The following is a 22,814-nucleotide window of genomic DNA, read 5'->3' on the forward strand; positions in this document are numbered from 1 at the left end:
ATGGAATAAAATATTCATAAATACCAGCTTGTATTTCACAATGTAAACAGCATTATAAAAAGTGGTTTAAAGTGTTTATAGTGCAGTGATGTGGTAATAGATAGAATCATTGATAAATTTATTGATAGATTTACATTACAACAGCTCCCTGTGAAGCACAGTGTCATGTTATTTCGAAATGCAAGGCTTTATTTATAAAAATGCTTGCAAACATCAGGACATTGTTACAGCCCTTGGCAGCTTCTGTACATATACAATTGCAGTTACGGATGACATTTTGTGCAACATTTATTCACAGGTCATAAAATATTTATTGGAAATAAAGACCTCTCTCTTTATATTAAAAAAAAAGCCACAAAAGGTGAATTTTAAAGGGACTGCTGAGCTAGATGGGTGAAGGCGTGGTTTCCGTCTCATCTGCCAAGTGTGCTGGATACCTGTTGACTTCAGAAGCTCCATTCCAAATATGTCTCACTTTATGCCAAGTGCCATTTATTTTGCAAGCCATGAGTCCGCAGATGTAAAATCCAGTGTATAAAGTGCATAGGCTAAGGCAGCGTAGAGGTGCGAGGTAGTAAATCGCAGGCAGTACACAGGGCTGCTGCTGGGGCAAGACAGGAAGAACATCTGGAGGGGGTGGAAGAACAAATCAGTTAGCTCACAAACTTAGCTTAATTGCTATTTATATACAGTTGCTATTAGGGCAGCAGAGGTCTGCCTGGACCCAGGAAATGCAAGGTGTCTTGATTTAACAAGTAATTATCCAGCCTCAATGTCCTGAGATTCTTCACAAGAGCAGAGTCTGCTGCACTGGGTCAGATCATGCTGGATCCTGTTCAGGGTTCATGGCTCTTATGTCCTGTTCCCAGGGTGCCCAGACCCTGAGGGTGGATCTTGCTTTGTGAGGTCTTTGATGTGACCAAGTCCCAACCTGGAACACCACTGTGAAATCCAGAACTTTGTATCTGGTCAAAGCTGCAAGATGTTTAAATTAAAGAGTTAGTTAAAATACAGACTTGCTCATAAAAAAAATCTTCACCTTTGCCTCCAAATCTGCAGGTTCAGAATCCTCATGGGGGTGGGATTCCCAGCATCACGGGGCCTGACGGAGACCAGTGATGTAGCGTAGTTACAGATGCACAGCCACCTGGCAGGAAGTCTCGGGCTTCCATCTTCCATGATGCATGTACATACGATTCACTTAAATTTCAGTGGCTGAACTCTAGAGGTGAAATGATTATCAATCCACCTAGTATAGATCATCCTGATAGGGAATTCAGTGCCAGTTCTGTCATGTTACAACAGCACTAAGGTTAGGGTGCCGGAGAGAAATATTTGATAGTCTGACACTTACAACCTGTTTTTAACACATGGAACAGACTTGTGTGAAGAAATGCCTAAAGAAATGGAAATTCTATGCAAACACCTGTTTTTGTGCTGGGCTGAGCGCTGCTGTGACACCACAGAGCAGGAACAGAAAGCCGAATACACTGAGAAACTCTCCATTGACCCGTCTGCCTGTGATAATTACATCGACTGTGTGTGCAGGGGCGGGGGGTGGTTTCTGTTGCACCCTGGTTCCTATAGCCATGCTCATATCCATGATTCCAACCTCTCCCTACCACCCTCGTTAATAGAGGCTGTTGAAGTGGCTACACTCTGAAGGGTCACCTTTCTGGACTGAAAGCCCCTTTCTTGCTACAGCTTTCAAGGACAATGAATCGTATTCAGCAAGGCTAAAGGATTGATTGAGAGTAAGCTTTAAGAGGAAGAAGGGTTCATAAAAAGGATTCTGATGTTTTGACTTATGGGGGATCCAGTGGCCTTAAAAATACTGTTACAAAGGCATGTGAGAAAGGGTGCAAGAAAAGTTTGGAGAGTGGTGAGTCTGCAAATGGTTCCCATAAGAAGAAGCAGAGGCAACATTTACAGCAAAGCTGAGAAAACCGATGAGAAAGGAATGGGAGGTGATTAACAGCCTGAATGTCTCCAGTCTGGGTGTGCAAAGGATGTTTCCTCTGGCAGAATCTAGAACTAGGGTCACTGTGTAAAAGGTCAAACATTTGCTTAAGTTGGTCACGAGTCTCTGGAATTTTCTGAAGAAACATTAGAATATTTGTCAGGTACAGGAAGACATCCCTGATCAATGAGGGGGGAGACAGAAATTCCTTGGCATTGACATAGAGGATCTGTCCTGGGACCAGCACGTAACTGTCATCCTAAGTCATGACAGCATCTTAGAAGTTTGCATAGATTCGCATGTCACCTAAAATTATGACAGATTTTAATAGACGGATGCACAGTGAGGAGCATCCTAACTGGTTGGGAACACCAATGCCCAGGAACAGAAAAGTCTCGAGAGTGGTGGATACAGCCCAGTCCATCCTAGGCAAAGCCCTTCCCATCATTGAGCACATTTACATGGTCATCCATCATCAAAGACCCCCACCCTCCAAACCATGACCTCGCTGTTACCATTGGGCAGGAGGTCTCACCTCATCAGACTCCTGAAATGGCATGGATAACTTCACTCACCTTAACTCTGAACTAATTTTACAACCTACAGACTCTACAATTCCTGTTCTCAGTACTTTGTCAATCCTCGTTTATGTGTAGTTTTATCCCCTTGTAAATGTTTGCGAGGAAATGAATCTCAATGTGGTATATGGTTAATATATACATATTTAATAATAAATTTACTTTGAATTTTGAGAACTAAGGTTATAACTAACCATCACAGATCAGGCTTGTGGGCTAAGGGGAAATTTGTTCCTAACGATGTATGATTGGAAGGAGATTCGTGAAATGTGGAGTCACTTGCGCAGAAGAGGAGGCAAATGGCCTCTTTCTGTGTTGTATTTTCCACACCGCTGTGACCCACGAACACAACAGAGCCAGAGGAGACACTGGCTTACACAAGTGATGTGCATCATTCAGAAAGTAGCACGTTGGTTCAGCGAAAAGATGGGCCACAGAGTTCAACTTTGCTGTAGTCAGCAAGTGCAATTGCACGGACATGTAATGACACTCTCGCCAGTGAAATGTTCCTCATGTTACAGGACCAGCGGCAGCCCATTGAGCACAGTAAGCTCCCACACAAAATGGGGAGGCATAGTAGCATAATGCTATTACAGCACCAACTGTAAGATTGGGGTTGATTCCTGTCGTTCTCCCCGTGACTGCATGGGTTTCCTGCTGCATCACAAAAATGTAAGTTGTGGGCATGTTACACTGGTGCCAGAAGCACAGCAACACTTGTGGCTGTCCCCAACACAATCCTCACGAACAATGTACATTTGACAAATAAAACTAATCTCTAATCTTTATGATACTGAGGTGGGGGGGGGGGGGGGGAAGTTGAATGACCTCTTCCTAGGGAGAGTGAGGTGAATCGTCCTGTTCACTGAGCGAATTATGCATTTGCTTTAACGAGCAGTGCCTCTGGAGGTCGGGTGCTTTCCTTGGAGCACCATTCTGCTTTGTGCCTTTGTGTATCTACAATGTGATTGAACCCAAATTCTTCCCAGTTTGAGGCAGGACAGCAAAACCCATCCAAGCACCTTGGCACCACCAGTAGAGTGCTTCTGGTGAGGCAACGATGACTGGTATCCGCAGGGTGGGAGTGGTCACCCATCATACCTGGAGACTCTTTGACTGTCTCTTGTCCCAGAGACGGACAACGCCGTAGTGTGAGGAGCCGCTGGCAATCATGAAGTTTCCATCGGTCTGCAAGCAGTAGAGGGCACTATCATGTGGCTCTTCCCACTCCATCACACAGCGCCTGGAATAAAGCACACAAAAGGTTGGACCAGAGGCAGCGTCAAACAAGCACAGAAAACAGCACTGATGGCATTGTCAGTCCCAGAAGCTGCACATGGCCACATAAACATCCACTGTACTCATCAACCACAACTATCAATGGGAGCACCTGGGAGGCAAACAGGAAAGGGGAAGTGGGATGATGTGGGGAAGATAGACAATACAGGTGATGGTGAGAGACATGAGTTTAGGAATATAAATGAACTAAGGGGAGTTGGCCACCTGGCCTCTCCAACCTGCTCTACCAATCAGTGTGTTTACAACTGACTTAACTTTTGCCTCATCAAGCCCTACTGCCCAGGATTCCCCTGTAATACCAACATCTGTCCACATCAATTTTAGATAAATTTCTCCCTGAGTACAGAATTTCACATTCATACTGAAACAATACTTCCTCCATGACACAAAAAAAATTTAAATACCATCATCACCCATTCTCCCAAGTTTCTGAGTATCAAGCCAGCCTCCCAACTTCTCTACAAGACAACTCTATCCCTTAGAGACTGTTCACTCTACTCTTTGTGAGGTAAGAGGTTTTGAAAGGATACAAATATGGCACTGATATAGTACAGAACTTTGTAAGAATACAGGACAGAATAAGTAGCAACACAAAAGGCACAGAAAGAACTCAGCAACAGGTTAGGCAGCATCTGCAGAGAAATAGACAGTTAACTGATGAAAGATCTCAACCTGGAATGTTAACTGTCCATTTCTCTCTACAGGATGCTGCCTGACCTGCTGAACTTCCAGAATTTTTTGTGTTATTCCAGATTCCAACATCTACAATCTCTTGTGTCTCCAACACACAATACCTGACATCTTAATGCACCTTTCACAATCTATATAGTTAAATTCTTCTGAAATGTAGTCACTGTAATATTCAGGAAGCATAGATGTCAAAGTGTCCAAGTGTCATTGCAGACAATGTGATGGTGACCCCTTAACCTGAGGGTTAAGAGGTAAATATTGGCCAAGACAATGGGAGCAACCCTATTGACTACATCCACCAAACAGAAAAGATAAAGACCTCAAATTCAAATCTCAAAAAAATACAGCACTCAAGGGAGTTTAGATCAGAAATAAACAGGATAAGGTCATTCAGCCCCTCACACTGCTGTCATTCAATAAAATCATGGCTGATTGCTCTGTCATTAACCTCATATCCTTGGATTTCCTTACTGTCTAAAAATCGGTAATCTTTCTTGAGTATACTTAGTGACTGAGAGTCCACTGGCTTCCAACTAGAGAATTCCTCAGAATCGCCACACTTTGTGAAGAAACCAGTCCATTTGGATACATGATCTCAAGTTGAAGATTTCCTAGTGAAATCTCCTTCCTACATCTATCCTCACAGTCGTCTTTAAGTATTTTGTTAGTTTAAATGTCAATATTTATTCTCCTGAACTCTGAGAAAAGGTTTAATTGACTCAACCTACCTTCATATTATAAGGCTGTCACCCCAGGAACCAGTTTGGTGAATCATTCTACAGTAATTATGTAATTTTTCAGGTAAATAAAACTCTGCACAACATTCCAGGTGCAGCCTCATCAGGGCCTTGTATAACTGCAGTGAAGGCCGACACCATTTGTCTTCCTAACTGCTTGTTACACCTGTATGCTGGTCTTCAGTGATTGTACTACTACACCTGGCTCCCTTTCAACATCAACATCACAATCTCTTAAAAAGAAGACAGTATTTCTGTTATTTCTACCAAACATAGACATAGCAAACAGGTGCAGGGGAGGCCATTTAGTCCCACAACCTGTTCCTCCATTCCATACCGTCACTGCTGATTCTCCATCTCATCCCCATCTCTTCCTGAACCCTTTGAGATCTTTGTGTTGTGAAATCTCTTGTATTCTTAAACATATTTCAGAACTTCTGCAACAGACAATTCTACTCTGAACCACCCTGACATCAGCCTGTCTAGCTCTGTTAGACTTCTATACTCTTCCACTGTATTCCTTCTCAATCTTACATGTACATCTGACCCATCCTCTCATACCATCCCTGCCATCTAAGGAATAAGATTTGTGAACCTTTCTGCACTTTTTCATTGACTAGTCTCATTTTTTAAGAACACAGAACATTACAGTACAATATAGGCCCTTTGGCCCATGAGGTTGTGCTGAGCCTTTAACCTACTCCAAGATAATTTGACCCTTCCCTCCCACATGGCCCTCCATTATTCTATCATCTATGTGCCTATCTGAGAGTCCTTTAAATGTCCCTAATGTATCTGCTTCTACCACCACCCCCTGGCAGGACATTCCAGACATCTACTGCTCTCTATGATAAGAACTTACCCCTGATAAACCCTCTAAACTTTCTTCCAATCACATGTCCAGTCTTTCTATGCCTCTTATCTTCTTGTACTCCTCCATAAAGTCACCTCTCATCCTCCTCCAATCCAGAGGGAAAAGCCCTCATTTCTCATCTTATTCTTGTAAGACACGCTCTCTAATCCAGGTAGCATCCTGGTAAATCTCTACACACTCTCTACAGCTTCCACACATCCGTCCTATGATTAACTGACCAGACCTGAACGCCATATTCCAATTGCAGTCTGACCAGAGTTTTATAGAGCTGCAACATTACCTTGCTGCTCTTGAACTCAATTCCCTAATGAAAATCAACACAATGTTGGAGTTGGAGGAATTGAGGAAAGTGGTACAGAAGAGGAGTTCAGGTCAGTGTGGAGCAGTCATAATCACAGTGAGAAGCTGGTGGCCTCCTCATAATCTGCCCTGTGTCCTTGGGTAGGCGGCAGTGTTCCCAGGCACATGGTGCCCTTGTACTCGGTAGTGGAAGGTATCAGGGTGGTCCAAATGAACTGCTGCGAAATCCCAATCTGACTAGGTCAACACACACGTCACATTTAGTGGAAAATAGAAGCTGACAAATATACCAAGTTACAGCCTCAGTAAGCTTTACAGACTGTAGGATCACGGCAAAAACTAATGAGCTGAGAAAGTTACATTGAAAATTGCGGGCATACTATGTTGGGGCTGGAATGTGTAGTGATACCTGTAGACTGTCGCCATCATATCCTTTGGTTGTGTTCATTATTAAAACAAACAACACAATTCACTGTACGGTTCAACATATTTGTGAAAAATAAATTAGCTCAAATGGAATCTGAAATTCCACCAGGTGGCAACAGTATCCCATGAACAGAAAGAATCACAATGCTAACAGAACAACGGCAGATCACACAGAGACAGAATCATTAAAGCAGTAACACAGGTGGCCTCCCAATAGTCACTAGTTAATACAGCTAACTTTCTACTCTCAGTCACTGCTCACAATTTCTTTCAAGCCCCACTTACAGTTCACAATCCCTTTCTACTCCCTGTCACTGTTCACAATCCCTTTCTACTCCCCGTCACTGTTCACAATCCCTTTCTATTCCCCGTCAATCTTCACAATCCCCTTCTACTCCCAATTACCGTTCACAATCCCTTTCTACTCCCCGTTACTCTTCACAATCCCTTTCTACTCCCCGTCACTGTTCACAATCCCTTTCTACACCACGTCACTGTTCACAATCCCCTTCTACTCCCAGTCACTCTTCACAATCCCTTTCTACTCTCTGTCACTGTTCAGAACCCCCTTTCTACACCCCGTTACTGTTCACAATCCCCTTCTACTCCCCGTCACTGATCACAATCCCTTTCTACTCCCCGTCACTGTTCACAATCCCTTTCTATTCCCAGTCAATCTTCACAATCCCTTTCTACTCCCCGTCACTGATCACAATCCCTTTCTACTCCCTGTCACCGTTCACAATCCCTTCCTACTCCCCGTTACTCTTCACAATCCCTTTCTACTCTCCGTCACTGTTCACAATCCGCTTCTACTCCCCGTCACTGATCACAATCCCTTTCTACTCCCCGTCACCGTTCACAATCCCTTTCTACTCCCCGTTACTCTTCACAATCCCTTGTTACTCCCAGTCACTGTTCACAATCCCTTTCTACACCCCGTCACTGTTCACAATCCCCTTCTACTCCCAGTCACTCTTGACAATACCTTTCTACACTCTGTCACTGTTCAGAACCCCCTTTCTACACCCCGTTACATTTAACAATCCCCTTCTACACCCCGTCACTGTTCACAATCCCCTTCTACTCCCAGTCACTGTTCACAATTTCTTTCTACTCCCCGTCACTGTTCACAATCCATTTCTACTCCTCGTCACTGTTCACAATCCCTTTCTACTCCCATTCACTGTTCACAATCCACTCCTACTCCCCGTCACCGATCACAATCCCTTTCTACTCCCAGTCACTGTTCACAATCCACTCCTACTCCCCGTCACCGTTCACAATCCCTTTTTACTCCCAGTCACTGTTCACAATCCGTTTCAACACCCTGTCAACGTTCACAATCCGTTTCTACTCCCCGTCACTGTTCACAATCCCCTTCTACTCCCCGTCACCGTTCACAATCCCTTTCTACTCCCCGTCACCGTTCACAATCCCTTTCTACTCCCCGTCACAGTTCACAATGCCCTTCTGTCCCCGTCACTGTTCGCAATCCCCTTCTAATCCCCGTCAGTGTTCACAATCCCTTTGTACTCCCCGTCACTGGTCACAATCCCTTTCTACACCAAGTCACTGGTCACAATCCCTTACTGCTCCCCGTCACTATTCACAATACCTTTCTACTCCCCGTCGCTGTTCAGAATCCCCTTCTACACCCTGTCACTGTTCACAATTCCTTACTACACCAAGTCACTGGTCACAATCCCTTTCTGCTCCCCGTCACCGTTCACAATCCCTTTCTACTCCCCGTCAGTGTTCACAATCCCTTTCTACTCCCAGTCACCGTTCACAATCCCTTTCTACTCCCCGTCACCGTTCACAATCCCTTTCTACTCCCCGTCACCGTGCACAATCCCTTTTTACTCCCCGTCACCGTTCACAATCCCTTTCTACTCCCCGTCACCGTTCACAATCCCTTTCTACTCCCCGTCACCGTTCACAATCCCTTTCTACTCCCCGTCACCGTTCACAATCCCTTTCAATTGTTCACAATCCCTTTCTACACCAAGTCACCGTTTACAATCCGTCTCAACTCCCCGTCAGCGATCACAATCCGTTTCTACTCCCCGTCACCGTTCACAATCCCTTTCTACTCCCAGTCCCCGTTCACAATTCCTTTCTACTCCCCGTCACTGTTCACAATCTGCTTCTACTCCCCGTCACTGTTCACAATCCGTTTCTGCTCCCCGTCACAGTTCACAATCCCTTTCAACTGTTCACAATCCCTTTCTACTCCCCGTCAACTCTTGACAATCCCTTTCTACTCCCCGTCACTGTTCACAATCCCCGTCTACTCCCGGTCACTGTTCACAATCTGCTTCTACTCCCCGTCACCGTTCACAATCCCTTTCTACTCCCCGTCACCGTTCACAATCCCTTTCAATTGTTCACAATCCCTTTCTACACCAAGTCACCGTTTACAATCCGTCTCAACTCCCCGTCAGCGTTCACAATCCGTTTCTACTCCCCGTCACCGTTCACAATCCCTTTCTACTCCCAGTCCCCGTTCACAATTCCTTTCTACTCCCCGTCACTGTTCACAATCTGCTTCTACTCCCCGTCACTGTTCACAATCCGTTTCTGCTCCCCGTCACAGTTCACAATCCCTTTCAACTGTTCACAATCCCTTTCTACTCCCCGTCAACTCTTGACAATCCCTTTCTACTCCCCGTCACTGTTCACAATCCCCGTCTACTCCCCGTCACTGTTCACAATCTGCTTCTACTCCCCGTCACTGTTCACAATCCGTTTCTGCTCCCCGTCACAGTTCACAATCCCTTTCAACTGTTCACAATCCCTTTCTACTCCCCGTCAACTCTTGACAATCCCTTTCTACTCCCCGTCACTGTTCACAATCCCCGTCTACTCCCGGTCACTGTTCACAATCCCTTTCTATTCCCCGTCAATCTTCACGATACCTTTCTACTCCCCGTCACTGATCACAATCCCTTTCTACTCCCCGTCACCGTTCACAATCCCTTTCTACTCCCCGTCACTGTTCACAATCCCTTTCTACACCCCGTCACTGTTCACAATCCCCTTCTACTCCCAGTCACTCTTCACAATCCCTTTCTACTCTCTGTCACTGTTCAGAACCCACTTTCTACACCCCGTTACTGTTAACAATCCCCTTCTACACCCCGTCACTGTTCACAATCCCCTTCTACTCCCAGTCACTGTTCACAATTTCTTTCTACTCCCCGTCACTGTTCACAATCCATTTCTACTCCTCGTCACTGTTCACAATCCCTTTCTACTCCCATTCACTGTTCACAATCCACTCCTACTCCCCGTCACCGATCACAATCCACTCCTACTCCCCGTCAGCGTTCACAATCCCTTGTTACTCCCAGTCACTGTTCACAATCCGTTTCATCACCCTGTCAACGTTAACAATCCGTTTCTACTCCCGGTCACCGTTCACAATCCCCTTCTACTCCCCGTCACCGTTCACAATCCCTTTCTACTCCCCGTCACTGTTCACAATCTCTTTCTACTCCCCATCACTGTTCACAATCCCTTTCTGCTCCCCGTCACTGTTCACAACCCGTCACCGTTCACAATCCCTTTCTACTCCTCGTCACCGTTCACAATCCCATTCTACTCCTCGTCACCGTTCACAATCCCATTCTACTCCTCGTCACCGTTCACAATCCCTTTCTACTCCCCATCACCGTTCACAATCCCCTTCTACTCCCCGTCACTGTTCACAACCCCTTTCTACACCACATCACTGATCACAATCCCCTTCAAGACCCCGTCACTGATCACAATCCCCTTCTACTCCTCGTCACTGTTCACAACCCCTTTCTACACTCCGTCACTGTTCACAATCCCCTTCTACTCCCGTCACTGATCACAATCCCCTTCTACTCCCCGTCACAGTTCACAACCCCTTTCTACACTCCGTCAATGTTCACAATCCCCTTCTACTCCCCGTCACTGTTCACAATGCCCTTCTGCTCCCTGTCACTGTTCACAATCCCCTTCTTATCCACGTCACTGTTCACAATCCACTTTTACTCCCCGTCACTGTTCACAATCCCTTTCAACTCCCAGTCTCTGTTCACAATCCATATATACTCCCCGGCACTGCTCACAATCCCATTTTACTCCCCGTCACTGTTCATAATCCCTTTCTACTCCCAGTCACTGTTCACAATCCCTTTCTACTCCCAGTCCCCGTTCACAATTCCTTTCTACTCCCCGTCACTGTTCACAATCTGCTTCTACTCCCCGTCACTGTTCACAATCCGTTTCTGCTCCCCGTCACAGTTCACAATCCCTTTCAACTGTTCACAATCCCTTTCTACTCCCCGTCAACTCTTGACAATCCCTTTCTACTCCCCGTCACTGTTCACAATCCCCTTCTACTCCCCGTCACTGTTCACAATCCCTTTCTACTCCCAGTCACTGTTCACAATCCCTTTCTATTCCCAGTCACTGTTCACAATCCCTTTCTACTCCCCATCACTATACAGAATCTGCTTCTACTCCCCGTCACTGTTCACAATCCCCTTCTAATCCCCGTCACTGTTCACAATCCCCTTCTACTCCCTGTCACTGTTCATAACCCCCTTCTACTCCCCGTCACTGTTCACAATCCCCTTCTAATCCCCGTCACTGTTCACAATCCCCTTCTACTCCCTGTCACTGCTCACAACCCCCTTCTACTCCCCGTCACTGTTCACAATCCGTTTCAACATCCTGTCAACGTACACAATCCCTTTTTACTCCCCGTCAATGTTCACAATCCCTTTCTACTCCCCATCACTGTTCACAATCCCTTTTTACTCCCCGTCACCGTTCACAATCCCCTTCTACTCCCCGTCACCGTTCACAATCACTTTGTACTCCCCGTCAGTGTTCACAATCCCTTTCTACTCCCCATCACCGTTCACAATCCCTTTCTACTCCCCGTCACCGTTCACAATCCCTTTCTACTCCCAGTCCCCATTCACAATCCCATTCTACTCCACGTCACTGTTCACAATTCCTTTCTACTCCCCGTCACAGTTCACAATGCCCTTCTGTCCCCGTCACTGTTCGCAATCCCCTTCTAATCCCCGTCAGTGTTCATAATCCCTTTGTACTCCCCGTCACTGGTCACAATCCCTTAATGCTCCCCGTCACTATTCACAATCCCTTTCTACTCCCCGTCACTGTTCACAACCCCCTTCTATTCCCCGTCACTGTTCGCAATCCCCTTCTAATCCCCGTCAGTGTTCACAATCCCTTTGTACTCCCCGTCACTGGTCACAATCCCTTTCTACACCAAGTCACTGGTCACAATCCCTTACTGCTCCCCGTCACTATTCACAATCCCTTTCTACTCCCCGTCGCTGTTCAGAATCCCCTTCTACACCCCGTCACTGTTCACAATTCCTTACTACACCAAGTCACTGGTCACAATCCCTTTCTGCTCCCCGTCACCGTTCACAATCCGTTTCTACTCCCAGTCACCGTTCACAATCCCTTTCTACTCCCCGTCACCGTGCACAATCCCTTTTTACTCCCCGTCACCGTTCACAATCCCTTTCTACTCCCCGTCACCGTTCACAATCCCTTTCTACTCCCCGTCACCGTTCACAATCCCTTTCTACTCCCCGTCACCGTTCACAATCCCTTTCAATTGTTCACAATCCCTTTCTACACCAAGTCACCGTTTACAATCCGTTTCTACTCCCCGTCACCGTTCACAATCCCTTTCTACTCCCAGTCCCCGTTCACAATTCCTTTCTACTCCCCGTCACTGTTCACAATCTGCTTCTACTCCCCGTCACTGTTCACAATCCGTTTCTGCTCCCCGTCACAGTTCACAATCCCTTTCAACTGTTCACAATCCCTTTCTACTCCCCGTCAACTCTTGACAATCCCTTTCTACTCCCCGTCACTGTTCACAATCCCCGTCTACTCCCGGTCACTGTTCACAATCTGCTTCTACTCCCCGTCACCGTTCACAATCCCTTTCTACTCCCCGTCACCGTTCACAATCCCTTTCAATTGTTCACAATCCCTTTCTACACCAAGTCACCGTTTACAATCCGTCTCAACTCCCCGTCAGCGTTCACAATCCGTTTCTACTCCCCGTCACCGTTCACAATCCCTTTCTACTCCCAGTCCCCGTTCACAATTCCTTTCTACTCCCCGTCACTGTTCACAATCTGCTTCTACTCCCCGTCACTGTTCACAATCCGTTTCTGCTCCCCGTCACAGTTCACAATCCCTTTCAACTGTTCACAATCCCTTTCTACTCCCCGTCAACTCTTGACAATCCCTTTCTACTCCCCGTCACTGTTCACAATCCCCGTCTACTCCCCGTCACTGTTCACAATCTGCTTCTACTCCCAGTCACTGTTCACAATCCGTTTCTGCTCCCCGTCACAGTTCACAATCCCTTTCAACTGTTCACAATCCCTTTCTACTCCCCGTCAACTCTTGACAATCCCTTTCTACTCCCCGTCACTGTTCACAATCCCCGTCTACTCCCGGTCACTGTCCACAATCCCTTTCTATTCCCCGTCAATCTTCACAATCCCTTTCTACTCCCCGTCACTGATCACAATCCCTTTCTACTCCCCGTCACCGTTCACAATCCCTTTCTACTCCCCGTTACTCTTCACAATCCCTTTCTATTCTCCGTCACTGTTCACAATCCACTTCTACTCCCCGTCACTGATCACAATCCCTTTCTACTCCCCGTCACCGTTCACAATCCCTTTCTACTCCCCGTTACTCTTCACAATCCCTTTCTACTCCCCGTCACTGTTCACAATCCCTTTCTACACCCCGTCACTGTTCACAATCCCCTTCTACTCCCAGTCACTGTTCACAATTTCTTTCTACTCCCCGTCACTGTTCACAATCCATTTCTACACCCCGTTACTGTTAACAATCCCCTTCTACACCCCGTCACTGTTCACAATCCCCTTCTACTCCCAGTCACTGTTCACAATTTCTTTCTACTCCCCGTCACTGTTCACAATCCATTTCTACTCGTCACTGTTCACAATCCCTTTCTACTCCCATTCACTGTTCACAATCCACTCCTACTCCCCGTCACCGATCACAATCCACTCCTACTCCCCGTCAGCGTTCACAATCCCTTGTTACTCCCAGTCACTGTTCACAATCCGTTTCATCACCCTGTCAACGTTCACAATCCGTTTCTACTCCCGGTCACCGTTCACAATCCCTTTCTACTCCCCGTCACTGTTCACAATCTCTTTCTACTCCACATCACTGTTCACAATCCATTTCTGCTCCCCGTCACTGTTCACAACACGTCACCGTTCACAATCCCTTTCTACTCCTCGTCACCGTTCACAATCCCTTTCTACTCCTCGTCACCGTTCACAATCCCTTTCTACTCCCCATCACCGTTCACAATCCCCTTCTACTCCCCGTCACAGTTCACAACCCCTTTCTACACCACGTCACTGATCACAATCCCCTTCAAGACCCCGTCACTGATCACAATCCCCTTCTACTCCTCGTCACTGTTCACAACCCCTTTCTACACTCCGTCACTGTTCACAATCCCCTTCTACTCCCGTCACTGATCACAATCCCCTTCTACTCCCGTCACTGATCACAATCCCCTTCTACTCCCCGTCACAGTTCACAACCCCTTTCTACACTCCGTCACTGTTCACAATCCCCTTCTACTCCCCGTCACTGTTCACAATGCCCTTCTGCTCCCTGTCACTGTTCACAATCCCCTTCTTATCCACGTCACTGTTCACCATCCACTTTTACTCCCCGTCACTGTTCACAATCCCTTTCAACTCCCAGACTCTGTTCACAATCCATATATACTCCCCGGCACTGCTCACAATCCCTTTTTACTCCCCGTCACTGTTCATAATCCCTTTCTACTCCCAGTCACTGTTCACAATCCCTTTCTACTCCCAGTCCCCGTTCACAATTCCTTTCTACTCCCCGTCACTGTTCACAATCTGCTTCTACTCCCCGTCACTGTTCACAATCCGTTTCTGCTCCCCGTCACAGTTCACAATCCCTTTCAACTGTTCACAATCCCTTTCTACTCCCCGTCAACTCTTGACAATCCCTTTCTACTCCCCGTCACTGTTCACAATCCCCTTCTACTCCCCGTCACTGTTCACAATCCCTTTCTAATCCCAGTCACTGTTCACAATCCCTTTCTATTCCCAGTCACTGTTCACAATCCCTTTCTACTCCCCATCACTATACAGAATCTGCTTCTACTCCCCGTCACTGTTCACAATCCCCTTCCAATCCCCGTCACTGTTCACAATCCCCTTCTACTCCCTGTCACTGTTCACAACCCCCTTCTACTCCCCGTCACTGTTCACAATCCCCTTCTAATCCCCGTCACTGTTCACAATCCCCTTCTACTCCCTGTCACTGTTCACAACCCCCTTCTACTCCCCGTCACTGTTCACAATCCGTTTCAACATCCTGTCAACGTACACAATCCCTTTTTACTCCCCGTCACAGTTCACAATGCCCTTCTGTCCCCGTCACTGTTCGCAATCCCCTTCTAATCCCCGTCAGTGTTCACAATCCCTTTAAACTCCCGGTCACTGGTCACAATCCCTTAATGCTCCCCGTCACTATTCACAATCCCTTTCTACTCCCAGTCACTGTTCACAATCCACTCCTACTCCCCGTCACCGTTCACAATCCCTTTCTACTCCCCGTCACCGTTCACACTCCCTTTCTACTCCCCATCACCGTTCACAATCTCTTTCTACTCCCCGTCACCGTTCACAATCCCTTTCTACTCCCCGTCAGTGTTCACAATCCCTTTCTACACCCCGTCACCGTTCACAATCCCTTTCTACTCCCAGTCCCCGTTCACAATCCCATTCTACTCCCCGTCACTGTTCACAATCCCTTTCTACTCCCCGTCACAGTTCACAATGCCCTTCTGTCCCCGTCACTGTTCGCAATCCCCTTCTAATCCCCGTCAGTGTTCACAATCCCTTTGTACTCCCCGTCACTGGTCACAATCCCTTTCTACACCAAGTCACTGGTCACAATCCCTTACTGCTCCCCGTCACTATTCACAATCCCTTTCTACACCCCGTCGCTGTTCAGAATCCCCTTCTACACCCCGTCACTGTTCACAATTCCTTACTACACCAAGTCACTGTTCACAACCCCCTTCTATCCCCCGTCACTGTTCACAATCCCTTTCTACACCCAGTCACTGTCCACAATCCATTTCTACTCCCCTTCACTGTTCACAATCCCTTTCTACACCCAGTCACAGTTCTCAACCCCTTTCTACTCCCCGTCACTGTACACAATCCCTTTCTACTCCCCGTCACTCTTCACAATCCCTTTCTACTCCCAGTCACCCTTCACAATCCCTGTCTACTCCCCGTCACTGTTCACAATACCTTTCTACACCCAGTCACTGTTCACAATCCCTTTCTACTCCCCGTCACTGTCCACAATCCATTTCTACTCCCCTTCACTGTTCACAATCCCTTTCTACACCCAGTCACAGTTCTCAACCCCTTTCTACTCCCCGTCACTGTACACAATCCCTTTCTACTCCCCGTCAACTCTTGACAATCCCTTTCTACTCCCCGTCACTGTTCACAATCCCCGTCTACTCCCCGTCACTGTTCACAATCTGCTTCTACTCCCCGTCACTGTTCACAATCCGTTTCTGCTCCCCGTCACAGTTCACAATCCCTTTCAACTGTTCACAATCCCTTTCTACTCCCCGTCAACTCTTGACAATCCCTTTCTACTCCCCGTCACTGTTCACAATCCCCGTCTACTCCCGGTCACTGTTCACAATCCCTTTCTATTCCCCGTCAATCTTCACAATCCCTTTCTACTCCCCGTCACTGATCACAATCCCTTTCTACTCCCCGTCACCGTTCACAATCCCTTTCTACTCCCCGTTACTCTTCACAATCCCTTTCTATTCTCCGTCACTGTTCACAATCCACTTCTACTCCCCGTCACTGATCACAATCCCTTTCTACTCCCCGTCACCGTTCACAATCCCTTTCTACTCCCCGTTACTCTTCACAATCCCTTTCTACTCCCCGTCACTGTTCACAATCCCTTTCTACACCCCGTCACTGTTCACAATCCCCTTCTACTCCCAGTCACTGTTCACAATTTCTTTCTACTCCCCGTCACTGTTCACAATCCATTTCTACACCCCGTTACTGTTAACAATCCCCTTCTACACCCCGTCACTGTTCACAATCCCCTTCTACTCCCAGTCACTGTTCACAATTTCTTTCTACTCCCCGTCACTGTTCACAATCCATTTCTACTCGTCACTGTTCACAATCCCTTTCTACTCCCATTCACTGTTCACAATCCACTCCTACTCCCCGTCACCGATCACAATCCACTCCTACTCCCCGTCAGCGTTCACAATCCCTTGTTACTCCCAGTCACTGTTCACAATCCGTTTCATCACCCTGTCAACGTTCACAATCCGTTTCTACTCCCGGTCACCGTTCACAATCCCCTTCTACTCCCCGTCACCGTTCACAATCCCTTTCTACTCCCCGTCACTGTTCACAATCTCTTTCTACTCCACATCACTGTTCACAATCCATTTCTGCTCCCCGTCACTGTTCACAACACGTCACCGTTCACAATCCCTTTCTACTCCTCGTCACCGTTCACAATCCCTTTCTACTCCTCGTCACCGTTCACAATCCCTTTCTACTCCCCATCACCGTTCACAATCCCCTTCTACTCCCCGTCACTGTTCACAACCCCTTTCTACACCACGTCACTGATCACAATCCCCTTCAAGACCCCGTCACTGATCACAATCCCCTTCTACTCCTCGTCACTGTTCACAACCCCTTTCTACTCTCCGTCACTGTTCACAATCCCCTTCTACTCCCGTCACTGATCACAATCCCCTTCTACTCCCCGTCACAGTTCACAACCCCTTTCTACACTCCGTCACTGTTCACAATCCCCTTCTACTCCCCGTCACTGTTCACAATGCCCTTCTGCTCCCTGTCACTGTTCACAATCCCCTTCTTATCCACGTCACTGTTCACCATCCACTTTTACTCCCCGTCACTGTTCACAATCCCTTTCAACTCCCAGACTCTGTTCACAATCCATATATACTCCCCGGCACTGCTCACAATCCCTTTTTACTCCCCGTCACTGTTCATAATCCCTTTCTACTCCCAGTCACTGTTCACAATCCCTTTCTACTCCCAGTCCCCGTTCACAATTCCTTTCTACTCCCCGTCACTGTTCACAATCTGCTTCTACTCCCCGTCACTGTTCACAATCCGTTTCTGCTCCCCGTCACAGTTCACAATCCCTTTCAACTGTTCACAATCCCTTTCTACTCCCCGTCAACTCTTGACAATCCCTTTCTACTCCCCGTCACTGTTCACAATCCCCTTCTACTCCCCGTCACTGTTCACAATCCCTTTCTAATCCCAGTCACTGTTCACAATCCCTTTCTATTCCCAGTCACTGTTCACAATCCCTTTCTACTCCCCATCACTATACAGAATCTGCTTCTACTCCCCGTCACTGTTCACAATCCCCTTCCAATCCCCGTCACTGTTCACAATCCCCTTCTACTCCCTGTCACTGTTCACAACCCCCTTCTACTCCCCGTCACTGTTCACAATCCCCTTCTAATCCCCGTCACTGTTCACAATCCCCTTCTACTCCCTGTCACTGTTCACAACCCCCTTCTACTCCCCGTCACTGTTCACAATCCGTTTCAACATCCTGTCAACGTACACAATCCCTTTCTACACCCCGTCACAGTTCACAATCCCTTTCTACTCCCAGTCCCCGTTCACAATCCCATTCTACTCCCCGTCACTGTTCACAATCCCTTTCTACTCCCCGTCACAGTTCACAATGCCCTTCTGTCCCCGTCACTGTTCGCAATCCCCTTCTAATCCCCGTCAGTGTTCACAATCCCTTTGTACTCCCCGTCACTGGTCACAATCCCTTTCTACACCAAGTCACTGGTCACAATCCCTTACTGCTCCCCGTCACTATTCACAATCACTTTCTACACCCCGTCGCTGTTCAGAATCCCCTTCTACACCCCGTCACTGTTCACAATTCCTTACTACACCAAGTCACTGTTCACAACCCCCTTCTATCCCCCGTCACTGTTCACAATCCCTTTCTACACCCAGTCACTGTTCACAATCCCTTTCTACTCCCCGTCACTGTCCACAATCCATTTCTACTCCCCTTCACTGTTCACAATCCCTTTCTACACCCAGTCACAGTTCTCAACCCCTTTCTACTCCCCGTCACTGTACACAATCCCATTCTACTCCCCATCACTCTTCACAATCCCTTTCTACTCCCAGTCACCCTTCACAATCCCTGTCTACTCCCCATCAGTGTTCACAATCCCTTACTACTCCCCCCCCACTGTTCACAATACCTTTCTACTCCCCGTCAACTCTTCACAATCCCTTTCTACTGCCCGTCACTGTTCACAATCCCCTTCTACTCCCCGTCACTCTTCACAATCCCTTTTTACTCTCCGTCACTGTTCAGAACCCCCTTTCTACACCCCGTTACTTTTAGCGATCCCCTTCTACACCCCGTCACGGTTCACAATCCCCTTCTACTCCCAGTCACTGTTCACAATTTCTTTCTACTCCCCGTCACTGTTCACAATCCCCTTCTACTCCCAGTCACTGTTCACAATCCTCTTCTACTCCCCATCACCGTTCACAATCCCTTTCTACTCCCCGTCACCGTTCACAATCCCTATCTACTCCCCGTCACCGTTCACAATCCCTTTTTACTCCCCGTCACCGTTCACAATCCCTTTCTACACCCCGTCACTGTTCACAATCCCCTTCTACTCCCAGTCACTCTTGACAATACCTTTCTACACTCTGTCACTGTTCAGAACCCCCTTTCTACACCCCGTTACATTTAACAATCCCCTTCTACACCCCGTCACTGTTCACAATCCCCTTCTACTCCCAGTCACTGTTCACAATTTCTTTCTACTCCCCGTCACTGTTCACAATCCATTTCTACTCCTCGTCACTGTTCACAATCCCTTTCTACTCCCATTCACTGTTCACAATCCACTCCTACTCCCCGTCACCGATCACAATCCCTTTCTACTCCCAGTCACTGTTCACAATCCACTCCTACTCCCCGTCACCGTTCACAATCCCTTTTTACTCCCAGTCACTGTTCACAATCCGTTTCAACACCCTGTCAACGTTCACAATCCGTTTCTACTCCCCGTCACTGTTCACAATCCCCTTCTACTCCCCGTCACCGTTCACAATCCCTTTCTACTCCCCGTCACCGTTCACAATCCCTTTCTACTCCCCGTCACAGTTCACAATGCCCTTCTGTCCCCGTCACTGTTCGCAATCCCCTTCTAATCCCCGTCAGTGTTCACAATCCCTTTGTACTCCCCGTCACTGGTCACAATCCCTTTCTACACCAAGTCACTGGTCACAATCCCTTACTGCTCCCCGTCACTATTCACAATCCCTTTCTACTCCCCATCACTATACAGAATCTGCTTCTACTCCCCGTCACTGTTCACAATCCCCTTCCAATCCCCGTCACTGTTCACAATCCCCTTCTACTCCCTGTCACTGTTCACAACCCCCTTCTACTCCCCGTCACTGTTCACAATCCCCTTCTAATCCCCGTCACTGTTCACAATCCCCTTCTACTCCCTGTCACTGTTCACAACCCCCTTCTACTCCCCGTCACTGTTCACAATCCGTTTCAACATCCTGTCAACGTACACAATCCCTTTCTACACCCCGTCACAGTTCACAATCCCTTTCTACTCCCAGTCCCCGTTCACAATCCCATTCTACTCCCCGTCACTGTTCACAATCCCTTTCTACTCCCCGTCACAGTTCACAATGCCCTTCTGTCCCCGTCACTGTTCGCAATCCCCTTCTAATCCCCGTCAGTGTTCACAATCCCTTTGTACTCCCCGTCACTGGTCACAATCCCTTTCTACACCAAGTCACTGGTCACAATCCCTTACTGCTCCCCGTCACTATTCACAATCCCTTTCTACACCCCGTCGCTGTTCAGAATCCCCTTCTACACCCCGTCACTGTTCACAATTCCTTACTACACCAAGTCACTGTTCACAACCCCCTTCTATCCCCCGTCACTGTTCACAATCCCTTTCTACACCCAGTCACAGTTCTCAACCCCTTTCTACTCCCCGTCACTGTACACAATCCCTTTCTACTCCCCGTCACTCTTCACAATCCCTTTCTACTCCCAGTCACCCTTCACAATCCCTGTCTACTCCCCATCAGTGTTCACAATCCCTTACTACTCCCCCCCCACTGTTCACAATACCTTTCTACTCCCCGTCAACTCTTCACAATCCCTTTCTACTGCCCGTCACTGTTCACAATCCCCTTCTACTCCCCGTCACTCTTCACAATCCCTTTTTACTCTCCGTCACTGTTCAGAACCCCCTTTCTACACCCCGTTACTTTTAGCGATCCCCTTCTACACCCCGTCACGGTTCACAATCCCCTTCTACTCCCAGTCACTGTTCACAATTTCTTTCTACTCCCCGTCACTGTTCACAATCCCCTTCTACTCCCAGTCACTGTTCACAATCCTCTTCTACTCCCCGTCATCGTTCACAATCCCTTTCTACTCCCCGTCACCGTTCACAATCCCTATCTACTCCCCGTCACCGTACACAATCCCTTTTTACTCCCCGTCACCGTTCACAATCCCTTTCTACACCCCGTCACTGTTCACAATCCCCTTCTACTCCCAGTCACTCTTGACAATACCTTTCTACACTCTGTCACTGTTCAGAATCCCCTTTCTACACCCCGTTACATTTAACAATCCCCTTCTACACCCCGTCACTGTTCACAATCCCCTTCTACTCCCAGTCACCGTTCACAATCCCTTTCTACTCCCCATCACCGTTCACAATCCCCTTCTACTCCCCGTCACAGTTCACAACCCCTTTCTACACCACGTCACTGATCACAATCCCCTTCAAGACCCCGTCACTGATCACAATCCCCTTCTACTCCTCGTCACTGTTCACAACCCCTTTCTACACTCCGTCACTGTTCACAATCCCCTTCTACTCCCGTCACTGATCACAATCCCCTTCTACTCCCGTCACTGATCACAATCCCCTTCTACTCCCCGTCACAGTTCACAACCCCTTTCTACACTCCGTCACTGTTCACAATCCCCTTCTACTCCCCGTCACTGTTCACAATGCCCTTCTGCTCCCTGTCACTGTTCACAATCCCCTTCTTATCCACGTCACTGTTCACCATCCACTTTTACTCCCCGTCACTGTTCACAATCCCTTTCAACTCCCAGACTCTGTTCACAATCCATATATACTCCCCGGCACTGCTCACAATCCCTTTTTACTCCCCGTCACTGTTCATAATCCCTTTCTACTCCCAGTCACTGTTCACAATCCCTTTCTACTCCCAGTCCCCGTTCACAATTCCTTTCTACTCCCCGTCACTGTTCACAATCTGCTTCTACTCCCCGTCACTGTTCACAATCCGTTTCTGCTCCCCGTCACAGTTCACAATCCCTTTCAACTGTTCACAATCCCTTTCTACTCCCCGTCAACTCTTGACAATCCCTTTCTACTCCCCGTCACTGTTCACAATCCCCTTCTACTCCCCGTCACTGTTCACAATCCCTTTCTAATCCCAGTCACTGTTCACAATCCCTTTCTATTCCCAGTCACTGTTCACAATCCCTTTCTACTCCCCATCACTATACAGAATCTGCTTCTACTCCCCGTCACTGTTCACAATCCCCTTCCAATCCCCGTCACTGTTCACAATCCCCTTCTACTCCCTGTCACTGTTCACAACCCCCTTCTACTCCCCGTCACTGTTCACAATCCCCTTCTAATCCCCGTCACTGTTCACAATCCCCTTCTACTCCCTGTCACTGTTCACAAC

At 47.7% G+C, this 22,814-nt stretch overlaps 1 protein-coding gene across 2 annotated transcripts in view; it reads right to left on the reverse strand.

Moving 5' to 3' along the window:
• Nucleotides 1–168: 168 nt before the first annotated feature.
• The window catches only part of fbxw4 (F-box and WD repeat domain containing 4), a 392,985-nt gene continuing 370,339 nt past the window's right edge, over nt 169–22,814 (reverse strand). For both annotated transcript variants that reach the window (XM_073027066.1, XM_073027065.1), the window contains 2 exons: nt 3,640–3,781; nt 169–627 (listed from right to left, as the gene is read on the reverse strand). In XM_073027066.1, coding sequence (XP_072883167.1) covers nt 493–627; nt 3,640–3,781 — 277 coding nt within the window. In that variant the 3' untranslated portion in view covers nt 169–492. The remainder of the gene's footprint in view (nt 628–3,639; nt 3,782–22,814) is intronic.

Source organism: Hemitrygon akajei, chromosome 23, assembly GCF_048418815.1.
Source record: "Hemitrygon akajei chromosome 23, sHemAka1.3, whole genome shotgun sequence".
In the NCBI taxonomy this organism is placed as follows: Eukaryota; Metazoa; Chordata; class Chondrichthyes; order Myliobatiformes; family Dasyatidae; genus Hemitrygon; species Hemitrygon akajei.